Raw genomic sequence first — 20,949 nt, 5'->3', positions numbered from 1 at the left:
ATGTAGCCAACAACACACAAAACAGCCATGCATTTGCCTGAACCTTGAACAGCACTGGACCACTGTGAGGCATGAAAGAATATTCATGTTCACTGCTTGATGATAAAAATATTATTTGAAAACAAAAACTTTCCATGACTGTCATTGGGATCCAGAGTCTGTGTTATGCTAAAGAGCCTCTCAGATGCTGTTTATTTAGCCAGTTTGAGTGACAGCGAGACACATTGGAACCCACTAATCAAAGAGACCCAGCATCACCAGACCGGCCCAATTAGACCCGGGCTGGTGTATACAGACAAACAAGATATATTGTTCTAGACAAGCAAAATATACAGACACCCACTCAACCCACAACACACAACACACACACAAACACACACACAAACCCTCACAAGACTCAAGTGCAGTCTGGTTTTTGCATAAATATCTTGTTTACTCTGGGTGTGAAAATGATGAATGGCTACTTGGCGGGGATGTGTGAATTCATAGTGCCGTTTTCCATGAAGGGAATGAAAATTGCTTGTGGGCATTAAATATGTCCTCAGGTTGTTCCCTTACCCCACCTGCCTGACCAAAACAATTTCTTATTCAGAGCCTCAGAGCCAGAGCTCTCTTAGATGAGCGTTGAGGCGTTAGTGTGGAGTGGGAGAGCTGTAATGAGAGAGCTGCCAGTGACTATTGTGTTTTTAATTGATGCTATATAGTTGTATGGTGTCCATTTGCGTCTGTGTTATTGTGTGTTATTTTCAACACATTTTATTTTATTTAGTGTAGTACATCGTTGTCCTTCGTTGATAGTACTCAGCGGAGTGTGTGTGTGCTTGTGCTGATTTGTCCTTCAAGGGTGCATTATCAGTGCAAGTGTGTTTATGTTTCAGGATAGCTCAGGCTTGCGTCTGTGGAAGAGGAAATGGTTCGTGTTGGCTGATTACTGCCTGTTTTATTATAAAGGTGAGTGGGGTGAGTGGGGCACACACACACACACACACACACACACACACACACAAACACACACACACACAAACATTGGAGAAAAGTTAGGCACACACACACACACGCACACACACACACACACACACACACACACACATTGGAGAAAAGTCAGACACACACACACAGACACACACACACACAAAGGCATTCAATCTGCAGACACTATTCAAGCTGGGATTCTATTAGGTTGTATATTCATTCATATTCATCCTCTCTATTCATGTAAAGATGTGTACAGTTGAACACAAAGTCAAAATAGATAGACATAGTGAATATACAGACGCTAATCCCTGGTGCATACATACCTTTTATGCTTACACTGTGAAGGATATCTCCATTTTAGTGATTGATGTCTTCAGTGCTGGGTTGGAATCCCTTTACATATGACCACTGCTGAGATTTGCTGATGCAAGAGGAACAGATTACACTGATACAACAGATGGACTAAGGCATTTATTAAAAAACAGGCTTTAGTGTAGTCCAAACTTTCACTCTTTTCTAATTGTTGAACTCCTCTTTTAGTTTTCTCCCTCTCTTTATTTCCTCTCTCTCGCTCTCTCTCCCTCTGTATTTTTCTCACTCATACTCTCTTCTTCCCCCTACCTTATCTTCCTCTATTTCTCTCTCTTTTTTTATCACGTTCTCCCTACCCCATGTGTCGACCCGGGTAATTAAGTGGTAATTATATAATTAGATGCCAATTCTGCAGTGTGCTGTTGGGGGCTGATTAATGCTATAATCAAATTGTTAATGGCGTCTGCAGTTTCTCTCTCTCTCTCTCTGTCTCTCTCTCTCTCTCTCTCTCTCTCTCTCTCCCTCTCTCTCTAGCACACGCACACACACACACACGCAATTATAACACTTCATGTGCCCACATACCTTCAAACACACATGCTCGTTTTAGCACAGCCCTTTGACTCCACATCGCTGCTCCTCTATTGGTTGGTGTTGTTGGGGGCAGACTGGTCATTACGGGATGTCATTTATCCTCACGCTGCAGCTTGCCTGGCTGCCACCTGTCAATCCATCATGGTGGAGATAAGAGAGGTCTATGGCCCATTTGAGGAATGTCCCCTTCCAACCACCCCGGATGTATTTTTAAACAATTGCGTCCATCAGACCAGCCGTCCTTATCACCTATCACACACACTTATCCTTCAGTCACACACACATGCGCACACACACACACATACTTATATGCTTACTGCATACCCATACCCACACAGACACACACACACACACAGAGACACTCCCATTCCCAATGCCCTCTTGGTCACAGTTCTCTTCCCCTTTCATACACATGGGATCTCACACACACACACACACACACACACACACACACACACACACACACACACACACACACACACACACACACACACACAAGCACACGCACACACACACATGCAAAGCCTCACTATCCCACAGTCCTGTGGAAAGAAGTGATCACAGCTCTGTTTGGTGCGACAGTGCCTAAATATAAAGGTGTGAATTAAAGCTGATATTAGCAGGCTGGTGAGAGTAAGGATGGCCAGAGTGGGACAGGGGGAAGGAAGAGGGGGAGGGAGGGAGTGATGCAGTGAATAGAAAACAGGGAAGCGCAGGGTGGATGGTGGCTGGGGAAAGGGTGAAGGGTGCTGAGTGATGGGTTTGTTGGCATCAGGATGCCCAAGGGCACCAGCAGTGGTGAGAGAGTGGCTCAAGTTGATAATAGAGCATCTGGTGACCTCTTGTTGTGTGTGTGTGTGTGTGTGTGTGTGTGTGTGTGTGTGTGTGTGTGTGTGTGTGTGTGTGTGTGTGTGTGTGTGTGTGTGTGTGTGTGTGTGTGTGTGTGTGTGTGTGTGTGTGATTTACTCTTGGCAGACAGCAGAGAGGAGTCGGTCCTGGGAAGCATTCCTCTGCCCAGTTACATCATCTCTCCTGTTGAGCCAGATGACCACATCAGCCGCAAGTTTGCCTTCAAGGTAAGGTCTGGGCTCCACGGGCCTCCATACTCTCTCACTGTAGACTTTACAGAATAGGTCATGACCTGCAGCTCTGAGGTTTCATGGCCACTTTAGAAAGGGAATAAAACTGCTGCTAGCTTGGGAAGACAGAAAGGAATACAGTGTTACTGCACATTTCATGCACATGCTCGTGTTCATGTTATTTACTGAGGGAAACAAATAGGCTGCTTCTCCTCTCCTTTCCCGGCTAGGGAATCTCTGCCGAAATGTCACATCAGCATAGCTTTAGCCCGGAGCACCTCTAGCAACCTGCCATTATTGATCTTTGAAACAAGCTGCTACTCTTCATCTGCAAGATAACTTTTAATGCATTCTCACATTTTAATACATTCTCATCATAGGGCAGTAGACAGGAAATGAAATACGAGGTCATTCATCATTTGTAATGTCCTTTTGTATTCTCCCCCAGCTATTTGTTATTGGATCTGCTCCTAAATATGTTGCTATTTTCTTGATCCAGTGTGGAAGCCTTGCCCTTTATCACGGTCACGAATCCCCATTTTTTTTTTTACATTTAGCTGACATTAGCTTTGACATTGTTTTCCCATCGTAAAGAGACAAGCATCTCTACACCAGTGGTATGTTCATGCCATCTGGTCTTTAATAAGCCTGGTTTGTGCAACACACCCCTAAACCCCTGGCCCTCTCTGGCCACCTGTCCCCAATGGGTTCAGTGTTGCTTTTTTTATGGACCACATGATTCCCAGCTTTGCCTTGCCGCTGCCTTTTGCTCTGGATAGTTCTTGTAAATTATGCTGTGTGTTGTAAGGTCAGGGTAAGTGTTTGTTTAGTTTGTTTTGTTTAAGTTTTCCCTAACAAGGCAAGCCACTTTAGAACAGGTTCTTATTTACAAGGATGTCCTGGTGAGAGGGGGTTAGCCGGTGTGAGAATAACGGATAATTTTCCCTGGCTGGTCGAGTCCATGTGACCGAAGTGCCCAAGGGTCCTCTTTTCCTTACGCAAACGGTCTGTACTCCCACACCTATGACTCTTTCTGGCAGGCCATGGTCTCGTCAAGCTCTTTCTGGTGCTTGTCATGACGACCATAAACTGCAGTGGTTTTCTGCACTTTCACGCCTCCCACCAGCAGTGATGGCACTCTCCCCACTTTCCCTGTGAAAGGGCTGTGTTTTTAGCTGTGGTAAGCACTAAGTGCTGCTTTTAGATGGCATGGCTGTCAGTGCGGTTAGCCATGTTAGTGCTTGTACCCACATACTCTTTACTCCAAGGTACTGTAATGTCAAGGCTGTGGAATCTTACTTGTAGTGTGAACAAATAGAGGTTTTTTTTTTTTTAGCTTTGTAGATTTTTTTTAAAGCCCTTATCGGAAGGTTTCATCGCAATCTTGTAAAAAACAAACAGCATTTCTGGCACAGTGCTGCGTCAGATGTAGGAGGATAAGTTAATTTCTCCAATTATTTAATAGATTCCGCCACATAGTTTAAGCAGATAGAGTTCTACCAGAGACTTGTTCTGTAATGTGCCAACACCTGTTGCCCCTCCGTATCAAGCCTTTCCTTGATCCCCTTGAATTTTGGGGGGGCAGCCAAGCTCTGCCACCTCCAACTCCACCTCCTATATTTAGGACAGCACAGTGTGTAGTTGTATGCTTTGTTGTGTGTTGGGTCGTGCCCGTGAGCTGTGAAATCTGTGTGTTATGTTATTGTGCCTGTGAGCTGTGGCATGTGTGCACTGTTGTCGTTGGCTGTTGTCCTCATATCTCTCAACACCCAGGAGATTCCAACCGCTTAGCGGTTCACAGTGCGTGACCATGTAAGATAAGCCAGTGAGAGTACGTTAAAAAGACTGTGCTTTTCTGACTGGCAGGCCGCTTTACCTTATGGAGAGTGTTACAAACTCACAGTCTGGCAATGAAGTGCGCAATGAATGTCTCGGGTTTTATGAGCTACCCAAACCGAAGTCCCTAACTTAAATATGTGCTCTAGGTGTCTTAGTCAGTATGTAAGAAGCTAAGTAGGTGAATGGACAAGGGGACACCAGCTTACCTCCAGTGCCCTGGGCCAAACCAAGTAGTTTCTCCAGCATGACAAATAGCCCAAGCGTAGAGCTCAGCCTCCCAGTTCCCGGGAATATCAAAAACTGGGAAAATCCCAGTAACAAACAAACGAAAAACCAAACGTGCACAGCACAAATCAATCCAAAACCCGGGTACCGAGGACTCCAACGAAGGCTATAAATGCAAAAACGACAGGTGTAGTCCACAAGTCTGGCTACTAGACAGACAGGTCATCTGAACCACAATGAATTGTTCCCGTTAATCAGGGTTCCCAGGTCTGTGTGACAAAACCAGCCCAATGGCCAATCAAAACCAGCCCAAAGCCGCCCAATGGCCAATAAAACCAGCCCGAAAACCTGCCCAATATCAGAACTCAAAATATGCCCCTGCCAAACCATACACTGCTTTTTAAGTCCAACAGCATTGCTACCATTGCCAAATACTAAACAATTCTTTCACAGTGCGTGTGTGTATGTGGGCGTGTCCCATGTCCATTTGTGTACGATTTGGGTATAAATAAATTATTTCATTTAAAATATGAATTTTTATTTAAAGATATTCATGTAATTTGCATGCAAAAAAAGGGGTCTACCCGAACCAGCAGACAAAAAATTCAACCCGCGGCAACACTTCAAAAGTAGCCCAATTCCGCAGGAAAACCACAGACCTGGCAACACTGCCATTAATGCTGCCTCAGGGCTTTCTACAGATAGCTGGCTAGCTACAGGTAACCCAGAAGCAAACTGGTGCACCCTTGTGGATGAGGTGTATACTGTCTAAACTACAGTGCAAGTTGGTCTAAAGCAACACACCCTAAAAAGAGTCTTTGAGCTGTCACATCACAGGCAGGGGGCTGACCTTTTGTGACATTAGTTTATGCATGACCTGCAGCCCGTTCAAAGCAAAGTGATCCTCTGCAAATACATGGCCTGGGTGCATCTTTGGCTTCAACCTTCTTTTTTTTGTCCCTGTGACAGATGAAAGAATTTCACTAAATGTGACTACTCAGTTTATACTAATTTCCCAGATAAAATCACAGTTCAGAGAATGTTCCATGGATAAATATACCATGGCTGTATATATCAAAGACACACTGAGAGAATCCATTTATCAGTGTGTGCTGTCTCATTCTGCCTTTTGTTCAGTTCTTTTCCTGCTCTTATTTTCAATGAAATATAGATTCTCTTCCCCGCTCCTGTGCTTCTAAAGCCCCCCTTCGGGGATTCTATTTCCCTCTCCCCATGGAGAGGCTCAGAGTGCCGGGACAGCGCGGCATTAGCCAGGGGGCACAGTGCCGGGGCTCCGCTAATCTGATAGCTCTCTAAAATAGAGCAGCCCAAACACAGGGCTGAGGACAAAAACCATCGGCAGCTATTGTTAGCGATCCTCACAGTGTGAGCCCGGAGAGGAGAGGGAGAGAGGGAGGGAGGGAAAGAAAGAGAGGAATGTTATCAAAGGGAGGAGAGGAGCTGGATGGTGGACAGAAAGTGGACAGCCTCTATGGTAGCCTGTATGTGTGGTGTGTTTGTTTGGATGATTTGCTGCTAAATGTTGTGGGGCACAGCACAGAAACAATGAAACTGGCAGACAGTCCCCTCGGCCAGGCAAACAGTGTTGGTGACTGTGACATTAGAGCCAAAATACTATATCTGTGTGGTGTCCTCAGGTCTGTATGGGGTGTTTGGGAGGAGGTTGGTGGTGCATTCATGTTAATGACAGTAGAGATCAGTGTGAGCTTAATTGGTAACATCACAGTCAGAACTTAAAATATAATATAAAAGGGTATACAAGACTAATGACACAGAATGGATTCATATAAATGTCTCTCCTGAGTCCCCTCAGTGTCAATGTAACGTTTACTTAATCGGTATCAACTGAGCAGATTAACCCTCCCTGCTGCTATAGGTTTAGGAGCAACTGCAGGTTAGCCACCAGGGATACTTAAAAGCATAATCACACACACACACTCTCTCTCTCTTTCTCTCTCCCCCTCTCTCACACACACACACTCACACACACACACACACATTATCCATAAGGGTCTTTCCGTTGACCTTTACAAACCAACTGTGAGCCTTAAGAGGTTTATAGCCCACCCCATATGTGCCCGTGTGTGTGTGTGTGTGTGTGTGTGTGTGTGTGTGTGTGTGTGTGTGTGTGTGTGTGTGTGTGTGTGTGTGTGTGTGTGTGTGTGTGTGTGTGTGTGTGTGTTTGTGTGTGTGTGTGTGTGTCTGTCTGTGAGAGAGAGGGAGAGGGAGGAAGAGGTGTGAGAGTGAACTGACAGGTTTCCTGTTTTGCATGCATGACATTTACAAGTCTGACAGTCATGCCTTTCTGAGTTACTTTATTGATTCTCGTGGGTTATTTCTATAAAGGCATCATTCAGCCATTTTGACTATGCTGTCCTAGAACACAGCTGTTTACCAATTATTTGTTTGCCAACGAATTAGCCATTAGCTCTGATAGATGTGTATTATAAGCTGTTTCAGGGCTCCTTGAAATCAAGCCAAGCTGTTGCACTATAAGTGAATTGCTCTGAATGCATTTTAATGAAGAACCCGATAGATGTATTTGCATTCCTACTGGTGTGAGGCAGTTTGCGCACAACCTTGTATTAACCTCCCCCCTCTACTCTAAATATATTTTCATAATGCTGTCATTTATTTGCTTGAGTTCCCCCGAATGGAAGTATTCATGAATGCATTTTTTTGCTGCATTTTGGGGTCTGTTTCTATTGTCAACATACTCCTGATTAAACATGTTTTCTGAGGCGTGAACGCAGATGACACATCCATGCTGCATGTTTTTAAACAAGCAAAGTTGAGTGCATTAGGCTGTGGTATATTTGAATAAACGTACTGTTTATCCAAGAATAATTGGGAATTTGACAAAGTGGTAATTCATCTGAAAGGGTCGGGAGCCATTGATTTTCTTCCAATAAGTAAAAGAGAAGGCACTCCAGAACACAAAATGATTTTCGTAATTACTTTAGGAAAGCTGTTGCACAACAAATAAGGAACAATTTCCAACAGTGCATGTTATAGTTGATAAGTTTGAAGAATAGTGTTCTTCAAACAGTGTTTCAGCATAATTGAGATTTGTGTTAGATCTACAGGTATCAAGTTTGACCAATCGAGTATGTAGATCTGACCCCTGCATTATGGATGCTGATATATACTTCCTCTGCTGAGCAGTGATTGGCTAACCTCTGTCCTCTGCCTTTTGCCCTACAGGCAACTCACACGGGCATGCGCTCCTTCATCTACAGTAAAAGCGCTCTGATTGGCTCGCAAGCAGAACATGGAGGCATGAGAACATACTTCTTCAGCGCAGACACACAAGAGGACATGAACGGCTGGATCCGAGCCATGAACCAGGCCGCTCTCATGCAGAATCATCAGAACCACGGCGTTAGGTTAGAACACACACACACACACACACACACACACACACACACACACACACACACACACACACACACACACACACACACACACACACACACACACACACACTGTATATATACTTGTACACAAAGTTTCACATAAGATTTAAAGAGCCAGACACTGGTATGGTTTATTGGTGTTTGTGTGTTTGTGTGTTTGTGAGTGAAGATACAAGCTTGTGCGTGTGTCTGCATGTTTGTGTGTGTTTATGTGTGTCTGTATTTGTGTGTGCATGTGTGGGTTGCAGAAATCCCAGTGAATTAGGCAGAAGGCAGAAACAGCAGGCAGGCGAATGGGCTAGAGTTGGGGGACACATACTGCAAATATTACATCTTTCTTTTGCTAGCACCATTTCGCACAGTCCATCATTACCACATTTCCATAAAGGCAATACTCTTTCTGTATCCTGTTTCCTCACATTATTGTCTTATTGGCTGATATCTGTATTGAGCTGTCAGAGTTTTTGCAGGACAGTAGAGGTGTAGATAAGTATGGGGGAATGGTGGCCTGTGCTGTGTGAGACTTTTTGTCTAATTTCATTGTTTCTTTTTTCTGTATATTTCTCATTTAATATCTCGCTATCGTGCAATTCAGTCCGCCACTTGAAAATAAATTGGCTCTGGCTCGACCGAGGGATGTATCGCATGGCATTACGCTGTCTCGTTTCAGCACTGACGTCTTAATATGCTGAGGCACACTATGCTAAGCTGACGTGTGTATGCACATGTTAATGTGCTTAGGGGCACTATACGAAGATTGTACGTGTAAGCATGTGTTAAGTTGCTCAGGTTCAGTGCACTAAGCGGATGTGTGCAGTGGGAAGATGAACACGCACTGTCGTATCTGCCACTCAACAGCGACAGAAAGACAGAAAGAAAGAGATGGAGTATGTTTACAGACAGTTTGTTGTATTTATACCTCGCTGGGTGTGAGTGTAGAGAGATTTATGAGTGCTGTGAATGCCGGCCATTCTGTGTAAGCGTCGAGCCCATCACATCAAACGACCAACGCTCTGGCCACCATTAGTGTCATAGTTGAGCGTCTGAAAAAAGGCTTGAGTCTCCTAGTTTAGATAAGCAGGAGAAAGGCTCTCACACTGAACAGGACCCGTTTGAAGACAATCTCTCAAGGAGAAGATCGTTTCTGTGGAGTGCTGCCTCTCACTTCCTGCCTTCTTCTTCTGTCTTGTCTGTTATCTGGAGGTTAGGCACTGCTGGGGAGTCATTAGAGGCCAGCTTGCGAAAAGGGAAAGGGCCTCGTGCATGTGGCATCTCCCTTGACTTTCCCAAAGTTATGTTCAGGAGGAGCATTTCATACAGCATCATCAGACAGTACACATCTGAGTTCACATCAGAGTACACATCTGACATGAATCCAATTGTTAGTAAGGGTTGTAAGGTGAAGTGCATTAACATCATATATCAATAAGGCCATTAGCCATATTGATTCATCCAATGCTTTGTCTGCTCACTGACACGCTTGTGTTGGAGATGAGGGGGATGAATGTGTTTTCACAGTCTGACTGGAAGCATGTGTTTATGTTTGGCTCCCAGAGTGTCGGAGAAGCTTGAGAAGTCTGAGCGTCTGCTCACTGCAGAAGAGGAGGAGCCTGAACACAAGGCCGCTGAGCCACAAACCAATCACATCACTGTCAGACCTCTTAACCCCTGCCCTCTGGAACTGGAGGCTCCGCCCAATGGCCCACTGATAACAGACAAGGAGGAGATGACCCAGGAAGTTTCCCTGGAAGCTCCCTCATTGGAGGATGCTGGAAAGGCCCCCTCCAGCAGGGTCACCGTCGAAGAGGAGTTGTTCTTTCCGGCCTCCGATTCCCTGCCTCCATCTCGTGCCCCATCCAGAGGTCCGTCGCGGGGGCCCTCGTCTCGAGGTCCATCTCGCCCCTCCTTCACACACTCGAATGGCTCCCTCCCGGAGGTGAACGGCATCGGGGGAGGAGTGGGGGAGGTGAGCAGGGGGCCGACCCCACAGGGGGAGATTGGCATGCAGGCGCAGAGGAGAAGCACGCTGGAGCAGGTGGAGCACTGGGTCAAAGTTCAGAAAGTGGAGCAGAGAGGGTGAGGATTGCACACAGATACATATGTACACACATTTTTATATTTTTTCATGTCCACCCTAAGCAAAGGCTGAAGTTATCACCAGTAGGTCCATCCTGACCCCCAGTCAGTGTCACCACCTACTGGTGTAAACTGTGAAGACAGTTTTGACACAAGGCGTGACGAGACGAGGCATGATATTTTTTAATTATAACTGATCATATACTGCACATTAAAGAAGGGAAGTACAAAACAAAGCAGGTAAAGATAGCTGAGAATGGTATATATCCATGATGTGGGGACCCGTAACGAATGTAATAAATAACATAACATATGTTTATGTAATGTTGTTCATAAATGTTTTGTGAAATGTCTGACACAGATCACTTGTACTCCACCTATCAAATTCACTTGCATCACTTGCAGGACTCTTCCACGACGCCCAAAGTCCACCCAACCTGGCACCACAGCTGTCGAGGTCTACCACGCCAACCCACCTCAGTCGTACCCGACTAACCTCTCTCAACCCTACCCACCTAACGCCACACAGTCCTACCAGACCCTGCCAAAGACCCCGCCCAGTCAGCGCCACCAACTGCCCAGCGACTACAAGTACGCGCAGGACCGCCTCAGTCACTTCCGGCTGACGCACGGCCATCCCCCAGCAGCCGGTAAGGACGACACCGTGTGGCGGCTCTATGAGTGGCAGCAGCGCCAGCGGTACAGACACGCCAGTCCTACTGCCCCGCTCTACAACCCCAGCCCAGAGTACCCCGGCCCACGACTGGGCTACCATACCACCCAAAACAAGGTGTGTTTTTGTGTTTGAGCTTGTGTGTGTGTGTGTGTGTGTGTGTGTGTGTGTGTGTGTGTGTGTGTGTGTGTGTGTGTGTGTGTGTGTGTGTGTGTGTGTGTGTGTGTGTGTGTGTGTGTGTGTGTGTGTGTGTCTGTGTGTGTCTGTGTGTGTGTGTGTGTGTGTGTGTGTGTGTGTGAATGCATTCACGTGTATAATTGTAAATGCTACCTCCTCCAGGGCAAACCACGGTCTATTCCTGTGCCCCCATCGCTGGCTGACATCCCCCCTCCTGGGCCACCTCGAACAAGACAGCCATCGCCGCGACGACCGCACACCCCTGCGGACCGGGTCACCATCCGGCCACATGACCAGAGACCCGTGGTGGAGGTGCCACCCTCCACATCACCACGGAGACAGTACACACAAAAGGCAATGACACCACATCAAGAACCTGCCAAACCCTTTAGGATGATGAAGCTTTAGTGACATTTGGGAATCTTATGGGAAGCTTATGACAGGTGTGTTTGTTTACCTGCTTGTTTGTTTGTTTGTTTGTTCCAGTCAGCCACTGTTGACAGACGCTCCATGCCTCCGTCGGGTTACATAACCCACACAGTCAGTGCACCGAGCCTCTACGGGAAAACGGTAAGCAGCAGCTCTGGCACCGCTCTCTGTCTGAGAAAACCAACTTCAGTGGAACGGATACCCCCTCAGTGACAGCAGTCTTATCCCCCGTACCCTCAGGAAACAGATGTGTGGAACAGCTGTAGAGGTGTCAGGAAACAGGCCTCATTAGATTTGGTTTGGGAATTAATATATTTAGTAGCAAAAATAACTTGGGTGCAAGACATGAGCAGACGAGACATCACCGCAATGATATTTATCATGCCTTTCACCAACTTGAAATTAATTTAATGGGAACGTGAAGAAATGTGGTTAAACACGTTTAAAGAGGCTGCTTTTCGCTTCTCTGGTTAAGACGCCACATTGTCATTCACTGGACTTTTGTTTGACTCAGGAAGGTCATCTCCTGTCGTGTGTCTTCCACTGTGGACCTTGTCAGAACCCTTTGTGTTTCACCAAGCCCTCCCCATCCCAGTTTCAACATCGCTCTATTCCCATTTGTTTTTCCTCCACACGCAAATCCCAAACAGTACAAACCTCCTGCCAGGACACCCATTTTAACACTAACCATGTCAGCCCCTTCCTAAAATCCCATATGTATGCCCTTCATGTCAACACCCACATAAACAACCACGTCCACACCATCCAACCCAACACTTAAATGCCCCCCAGTGTCAGCATATCCCCATACCTGTTGTCCCGTTCCCAACCATTCGCCCTCCCCGTGCCTAGCCTTACCCCAGTGCACTCGTGTCCCCTGCCAGCCAGAGGACCTGACCCTGCTGCTCATCCAGCTGCGGCGGCACCAGGCCCTGATGTCAGGGGTCCGCAGCAACACCCATGCCCTCCTGGAGCGGTGCCATCTGGGGGCCTGCGCCCCAGACCCTGCACCCCCCAAACTCAGCGTACAGGTTAGGGCTTCCAGGATGCCCGTCTGTGCCTGTGTGCCTGTGTGCCTGTGTGCCTGTGTGCCTGTGTGTGTGTATGTGTGTGTGTGTGTGTGTCTCACTGTCTACAATTGCCGGAATGGGTTGCTAGTGCATATTCTTGCCTGTGCTGGACCCACCACAGGCTTGGTTGTCTAATTTGTGCGTTCTCAAAATGATGGCTTGCTCTTCCATAAATGGGCTCGGTAGCCATCATAGTGTGTCCTGTACCATGCTGACCTAACTGTATCGCTGTGTTCATTCATCAAGACTGTTGCTTAGCTACCATGTTCATCGTTTGCTTATTCGTGTAACGAGTGGCTGTTGAATTCCCTATTGTAGCGTTTTGTCTCGATGTGTTGCTGATGTATGGAGTTTGCATCCAGCCGCTAACTGAGATGCTCCCCTTTTCTGAGCTACAGTCCCGTGAAGTGACATCTGTTAGAGAATGCGCCTGATTCATCTCACAAGCTTTGCAGTGTTAGCTGAGCATAATACGTTTTGCACACCCCAGGGCAAACAGTAACCTGGACTGTGCAAGACGTCAACCATGGGTGCATTCAGATTCACCAAACAGTGCAAGTGGGTCACGGTAGTCCGAGTTGAATTCCACTGCGTTCTGAGCGTGTCATGTATCATGAAGGGCAAATGCAAGCATTAAATTGATTATAACCTTTTATAACTTCTTTGATCACAACTCTTATGGATGGATGACAAACTGCACTGTCATATGCCCATTCTTATCTCGTTTCCAAACCTCCACGAAAAAGTAATTTGAATGCACGCATGTTGTGAGCTGCATGAAGTCCGATCTGCATTTGTAAGAGAGGGAACATTAACACCCAGATTTCACACAGCCACTTACTAGAAGCCCATCTCATCTTTCTTTTTGATTGGCATATAACATCATTACTTGGATAATTGTTATTAAATATATTATGTGCACCTAGAGACTACCAGAGGTTTGTGTGTGTACACGTGTGCATGCCATTAAAACTCAGAGGCTGTGTTGTGTCTGTTTGCCTGAAGGTGGATGACACATATGTGCAGCTGAAGAAAGACCTGGAGTACCTGGACCTAAAGGTAGGGCCCTGCGTATCTACCCATGCTGTCTTCACCTGTCCCAGTCTCCTCCACCTAACCTTTGGTCCCCTCTCCTCCCCTTTTAACATGTGCTCTCTCAACAACTCATGCAGACACCTTTTGGCCTTTCACCTCCCACAACACTAAGAGGGGACAATGGAGAATAGATTATGTTCTGTCTTTAATGATCAGCTTACCTCACAGGTCACTGTAATTCAAGTAGCCATTGGTGTAGTGCAGCAGGTACAGATGATGGAGACTGGTCATGCTGCTTTTTGTTACTATTATTCATTTTTATTATAATTACTATTCTTGACCATCCACTACTTTCCCCTCCGGACCTCTCTCTGCTTGGCACAGATGAAACGCATAGAGCCGTTGATCCTTACGGTGCACAGTCTGTTACAGAACTGCACTGCACGAGGCTTCGGCCTCCACTGGAACGTAAGCACACCTGCCGGCTAGCACCCCAAACGTCACCTCCCCTGCCCACTACCCACGCCCCTCGAACCCTCCCTCCCTCCCTCCTCCCCCTCAGCATGGCTTATCACCATGCCCCTCATCGCCATGTCCGTAGCTGCGTGTTGATTGGCCGTCGGCCTGTCACCCTCTCCGCCCCCTCCTTCCTGTGACTCCCCTGCCTTTTTGTGCATACCATTGTGATGCCACAGTGACTGTGCGTGATTGGTCCGTGTGACTGGGCGTGATTGATTGGTTGGCTGTGCGTGGTCGGTTGATTGGTCGGTCCGGTCGGCCAGTGCATGTGGGATGTGATCCTCGCAGGCTTTCTGAAGGGGTGATGAAGCACCTGTTTCTTGGCAACACTGGAAATGAAATCACAAACTACAGCATGGAAATATGCTCTCTTCATGTCATATTTAATTTGGCCTCTCCATAAGAACTACAAAATGCCATGTTTATGCTTTTTATAATACCAAGATATTATAAGGTCCTTGCTTAAACTTTTTGTTTTGTTTGACATTTACACCCCACAGGGTTTTTAAATTGATCACTTGTAGCTTGATGAGCAAGTAAACTGCATTGTTCACATTGTCCTGTAGAATCATGCAGTCATCAGTGCTTTATCACGTATGTGTGTGGAATGGCGGTAGCTCCTTTCTCATGGTATGATAGTGTACCATGTCCTCTGTACAGTTTTGACTTCATATTGTGCTTCTTGTCCTAGCTTTAGCTGAGCTGTCATTAGCCGAATACACAGCGATGGAGTTGTCTGACATACTCCAGTTGGTACATTTGTAATGGTGGTAGTTCTATACCTAGTTCTTTTCGAGTATTTTTATTTGTTGTGACATAGTTTACTATCTCCTCTGTAGAATAGCAACTTAATAAAATGTCTTAACTTTGGCCTGGCTTGTCAGTGATGCAGAACTCTCTAACATGAAGTGACTGTTCCATACAGGTGGTTGGCCCTGACTCACTGAAGGGGCTGATGGGGAAGCCAGTGAGGGTTGCTGAGAGCGATGTGGACGTAAGTCACAATGGCATCTGTTTATTATTTCCTTCCCGTGCTCAGTCAAATGCACTTAATGCACAAGTTGTGCCTGTGTTATTTTCAATCTGTTTTATTTTACAAGAGCTGGGGTAGGCCTACATGGATATTACAAGAGCTGTAGGCCTACATAATACGAGCAACACTGGTTTAAAAACAACGTGCAGAGTCACAGGCAACATCATGTTATTTAACATAAACCTCAAACATAAATGCAGTGTTATTCCACAGGTGTAGATTTTTTATTTGCATGATTTAATTGATGATGTGAACATGAGAACACGTGAAGAGAATATATTTAGTTGTAAAACACTTCAGACTGTGGATTGGACTGCATAACCAGGAACTCTGCACAGTGGCTGTGCTGCTATTCCTGCCCTTCTAATACAGCTCTCCGGCTCCCCCTGCAGGTTCAACTGAGTAGACTGTGTGAGCAAGACAAAATCCTCCAGGAGCTGCAAGCAAAGATCAGTGCGCTCATACAGGACAAGGTGAACACCCATTCTGATATCTTTCTAAGTGAACATTTGTCTTCCCTGTACATCTGACCTGAAGTATTAATTTTTGTAAGACCTTTTGTACAACAATTGTTGAATATTTCTAGTGTATCACATAGAATGGAGTAGTAACTTTACAAAGGGGGAAATATTTTGGGGGTCATAGCGGCTTTCAGATCAGCATGAGTCACTTTAAAAACACTGGAATGTGAAATTCACCTTAGAACACTGATATTCCAAACATATTGAAATATGTAGTGGAATATGAGTGCATTAGTCATGTTTGATTTATGCCAGGACAAGCTGGAGTCTGTGCTAGACGTGTCCCATCAGCAGATGGAGAAGTACCAAGACCAGCCGGCCCACGCCGAGAAGATCGCCTGCCAGCAGAAACTACTGCAGGAGGACGTGGTGCACATCCGTGCCCAAGTCTCCTGGGTCTCCACGGTAAAATTCAAACGCACACCCACACATTTGATGATGGTGCTATTCGGAGATCTATGGTGTCTTGTCTGTAGAATAGGACATTAGACTGCATGGAAGGTTATTGTTTCTCTAAACTTTGTGTGTTTATATCTTGTGTTTTCTTGTGACTTGTGTTTAAATACTGTGTGTGTGTGTATGTGCTTGTATTTTACTATATGTAGGAGATGGAACGCTCTTGGATGGAGTACTGTAGGCAGGAGCAGTGTGTTCTGCAGCTAAGAGAAGCACTTCAGGGGCAGATGGAGCTCTATACTGACTCACAGGTAAAATGTGTTTGTGTGTAATGAGAGAAAGCGAGAGCGAGAGAGAGAGAAAAAATGAGTGGGTGGATGGATGGCTAAATATGTAAATGTAAAGGACATGCTAATAGTAGTAGATATGCTTCCTCTTGGCACTGTTAGTTTGGTATAAAGAGCATTGTTGTGTTGAAATAAAAAGATTTAAATAAGTTATTATTTATTAGGTATATCTTTATTTATTAGGTATCTTAACGGTGTGTGTGTGTGCGTGTGTGTGTGTGTGTGCGTGTGTGTGTCTGTGTCTGTGTCTGTGTGTGTGTGTCTGTGTGTGTGTGTGTGTGTGTGTGTGTGTGTGTGTGTGTGCGTGTGTGTGTGTGTGTGTGTGTGGTGTGTGTGTGTGTGTGTGTACATACAATAGGAGAGAGGTGAAATGAAGAGAGAGTTGTGGAGGATTGAAGATGTCATGGCAGGTTTAAGTACCAACAAAGCCAACTATAAAATCACCATCAACTCAGTGCAGAACCCAGGTAAAGAAACTGTCACCTTGTGCTCACTAAATACCTGCTGGATTCCTGTCACCTGTACACCTATTTTTATACAACCAGAGAAAGGCATGTAATGTGTGTGTGTGTGTGTGTGTGTGTGTGTCTTCAGAGCGGAGACTTGCCACATCTGTGCCTGAGTCTATCGTGCCTTCTCGCTGTGTGACCCCTTCTCTTGGGGAGAGGTCATCTAGGAGTAGCCCCCTCCTCACAGAGAACCCCCCTATCCAATGGCAACCACCCCCAACACACACATCAGTGCCAACATGGGTAAGTACACACCCACATACATATCAATACCAAAAACAATGGAAAACAGATCCAATTTAAAAGTAGCTAAAGAATGAAACAGACTCTTCTAAACATAGAGTTTGATAGTTCATCATTGCTAATTTTACCACTACCATTAGAATTCTGTAGGATCTCTAAAGTAGTTCTTCTTCTCTAGATCTTTTAACGACACATGAATTCATTTTTCAGTCTAAAGCAATAGGAATTAAAAAACACACAGAGGTGAAGCTTAGGGTGTTTTAATGAAAGAACAGACGCAATGACACGCTGTAACATAAAGTCAGATCATAGTGTGATGATAAAGTACTGAACTTCAGGTGAGACATTGTGTTTATAATGTTAATGTGTAGGCAGAGGATCCAGCCCCTCCCAGACCCCCTCTGCCCCTCCTCTACGACTGCGAGGACATGCCGCCGGCTGTGCCCCCACTGCCCAAGGAGGCGGCTGTCATCCGACACATGTCAGTCCGCGGCCTCAAGCGCCAGTCAGATGGGAGGAGACGCGACCGGGAGGGCAACTACCCCTTAGAGAGCAAGGTCAGAACCAATTCCCCTCTCGTCAGACATGTCCCAGGGTCGGAGAAGAGAGGCAGATAACCAGATAGTGACCCAGATGACGGCTCAGTCAGAGAAGAGACCCAGCCTTCACCTAGACGGGATCTGGTAAACTCGTAAAGTAGTGATAGCGGAGCCAGAGTAGTGCTAGAAGTTGGTCAGTTGGCTGCAAAATGTCTTAAAGACACTTAAGTCCTGGAGGTTAAAGAAAGAAATATTGTTTGGAATGAATATTGTCCACATTTGCATGCTGTGTTGGCACACTCTGATGTCAGGTGCTTGCACTGCTTGCACTGGCGCCTCACAGCCAGAAGGTCATGGGTTCGATTCCCGAAAGGGACGCTGTTGGCTCTGGGGGGCAGGTCATCCCCAGACCTTCAGTGCTCAGGTGGGCTAACTCCCAGGGCTTTATGTGTGGAGTTTGCATGTTCTCCCTGTTTTCAAAAGGGGTTTCCTCCACTGAGAACCCCAACAGAAAAAACATGCAAAATAACAGTGTGTGCCATTAAAAACCTGACAAAGGTCTTAATTATGTCTGTAAGGGAATTGTCTAGGGCTCAGGCAGTGTGCTAATGTTTACAGGTGGAGTTAAGGACGTACCTGAGCGAACCAGAGCTGGCTGGATGTGGCCAGGGGCACGAGGGTGGCTACCAGACACTGCCAAACAAAGGTAGAGAATGCCACTGCTCCCTATCCCCGACATTATGCCCTGGTGGAAGAGTGTATTTGCCAGCATGGCATCATCCGTTAAATATGTACTAATGATGCCAGCCACTCGGCCATCTGACTCTGCAGTGACAGATCTGAGAATATTTGTGAATTGATGTGAAATAGTTCTGAGGATTTTTATACTTTTCAGCCAATTTAAAAGTGATTTTATTGTTAGGATTGCATTTTGCCTTTCACTGATTTCCCCATTAAAATATTTCGGTTTTGTTTGTGTGACCTGTTTCCATGGTGTTAGAACAGAATCCTCTTTTTCTTTTCCTGTCCTTCTCCCCTCTTCCTCCTCCTCAGGCCTGTCTGGTTCGTCCTCCAGGATTAACCAAACAAGCCATTTGTCCTCGTTTGTCACAATGAGGAAAGGCAGTCACTTCAGAGGAGGTTTACAGGTAGGTCAGCTCTCTGTAGCTCTGTCCTGTCACTTGGAAGGTGCCCGCATTCATTTTTAGTTCACAACACCACTGTACCCGCCCCGACTTTGTTACTGAAAGTCACAGTGAAGGTGTTCTTGACACAAGCCTAGATCACTTTTTACCCGCTCTCTCTCTCTTTTTGTCTCACTTTCTCTCTCCCTCTCTCTCTTTCTCTATCCTGTCTTCAGGAGAGACCGAAGAGTGCCTTGGAGAGGCTGTACAGCACAGACTCCCAGCAGGCCGAGCATTCTCAACCCCGTGCGCGGATGACCGCCGAGGAGCAGCTGGAGCGCATGAAACGGCATCAGAAGGCGCTAGTGCGGGAGCGCAAACGCAACCTCAGCCAGGGCGAGCGCCTCTCCAGCGTTTCCACTTCCACCTCCCGCCCCCTGACCTCTGACCCCGCATCAGTACGTTACCCTATCCCCTACCCCGGCAGGCACAGGACGCATCATCACAGAGACATGGCGAGCTAACCTTACGTTAACATGCTAACACCAACAAACTCCCAATGTAATCAACAGCCACTTAGCACAGTTAGTGGGTTAAGCTAAGCTAAACTAAAGCCTAGCTAGCCGGTAAGATTGGTAACATTGCTGCACTTTGGGAACTGGCCATGGGGTGCTTGTCTTGCTTAAGCTACTCTGCTGCGGAGAGGCACAACTTACTTTCTCACTCACGCAAGACTACTGAATGTACTTCAGTGAGAAGAAGAGGGTTTCTGGGCGTCTTCTCTTTCCTCTCACACAAAGAACTAATTTCCTCTCAAAGTGGAACTAATTTTTGTAAATGTATATTTTCAGTGATGTTAATTATGCACATTAACTTATGGAATCATTTAAAATATTTTTTGTAGTGACATTTGTAAATCTCTATTTTTAATATTTCATATGTAATGGGGAAATGTTTACCTGACTTTATCCACCTCCAATTCAGATTGATTGATTTATTTTCCACCATCAAAAACCTGATCAGTTGGCTACTCTCATAACTGCATGTCCAACAGAAAAATCAAGTCTGAGCAATCATTTGATACACATCAGTTTACCTTTGCAATCTTCTCTGTGATCAGATCAGTTAAGTGCCTTTTTGTGTGAATCATTGATGAGACAAGATCCCTGCCTTCAGAGGCAGGTTCAGATGTGTGCGTGCGCGTGCGCGTGATGATGAGATAACGATATAAGCGTAAAGATATGAGATTGCTTTTCTCGTGGTGGTGAGGATACTGGCAGGGTGAAGAGTTGCTTTCACATTTAAAATCATTTTTTTTTTAAACAATAGCCTTTGGGGTGGAAGATTTAAGACTGTGAGATTGTGTTCCACCATAAACAGTGAAACACAACAGAATGATGAAAATATAGACTAAGAGTGGTTGCTCTTAGATACTGGATATATTTGCCTATTGAAAGCCAAGAGATCTGTGTGTGACTGCACTGGGGTCAACAGACACAGAAATGTTGGGTTTAAACAGGCTGGAGAAATTGCCTCAGACATGTGAGATGGTTCTAGGTGTGGTGCCTCCAGGGGAAAGTCTGACTATCTAAACAGTGTGCTGTGGTTGACAATAACTCCTTCTCTAACTCAAACCCAAATGTTTAGCACTGGTGTATGTTTGCAACACCGCTTCACCCTTGACTTTGTGGTTGCCGGAGTGGAGTGTGACATCACAGGTTAGGACCCATGCTTTTTGAGTTTGTGTCGTATGCATTTTGGCAGCCTTTACACATTCAAACTAGATGTTTCCATCTA

At 45.8% G+C, this 20,949-nt stretch overlaps 1 protein-coding gene across 1 annotated transcript in view; it reads left to right on the top strand.

The window, feature by feature from the left end:
• The window catches only part of plekha7a (pleckstrin homology domain containing, family A member 7a), a gene marked incomplete at its 5' end in the record, with an annotated part of 74,070 nt that overhangs the window by 50,991 nt on the left and 2,130 nt on the right, over positions 1-20,949 (top strand). Inside the window, 18 exons of the mRNA XM_080841663.1 lie at positions 879-951; positions 2,857-2,957; positions 8,250-8,431; positions 10,016-10,537; positions 10,943-11,327; positions 11,550-11,741; positions 11,874-11,957; positions 13,892-13,945; positions 15,366-15,434; positions 15,866-15,946; positions 16,250-16,399; positions 16,600-16,701; positions 17,096-17,204; positions 17,332-17,489; positions 17,861-18,046; positions 18,647-18,734; positions 19,082-19,176; positions 19,389-19,610. Coding sequence (XP_080697789.1) covers positions 879-951; positions 2,857-2,957; positions 8,250-8,431; positions 10,016-10,537; positions 10,943-11,327; positions 11,550-11,741; positions 11,874-11,957; positions 13,892-13,945; positions 15,366-15,434; positions 15,866-15,946; positions 16,250-16,399; positions 16,600-16,701; positions 17,096-17,204; positions 17,332-17,489; positions 17,861-18,046; positions 18,647-18,734; positions 19,082-19,176; positions 19,389-19,610 — 2,853 coding nt within the window. The remainder of the gene's footprint in view (positions 1-878; positions 952-2,856; positions 2,958-8,249; positions 8,432-10,015; positions 10,538-10,942; positions 11,328-11,549; positions 11,742-11,873; positions 11,958-13,891; positions 13,946-15,365; positions 15,435-15,865; positions 15,947-16,249; positions 16,400-16,599; positions 16,702-17,095; positions 17,205-17,331; positions 17,490-17,860; positions 18,047-18,646; positions 18,735-19,081; positions 19,177-19,388; positions 19,611-20,949) is intronic.

The sequence above is a fragment of the Sprattus sprattus genome (genome assembly GCF_963457725.1).
Source record: "Sprattus sprattus genome assembly, chromosome: 7".
Lineage (NCBI taxonomy): Eukaryota > Metazoa > Chordata > Actinopteri > Clupeiformes > Clupeidae > Sprattus > Sprattus sprattus.
The sequence above is the reverse complement of the archived record's forward strand: the minus strand, read 5'-3'. Positions and strand labels throughout refer to the sequence as shown.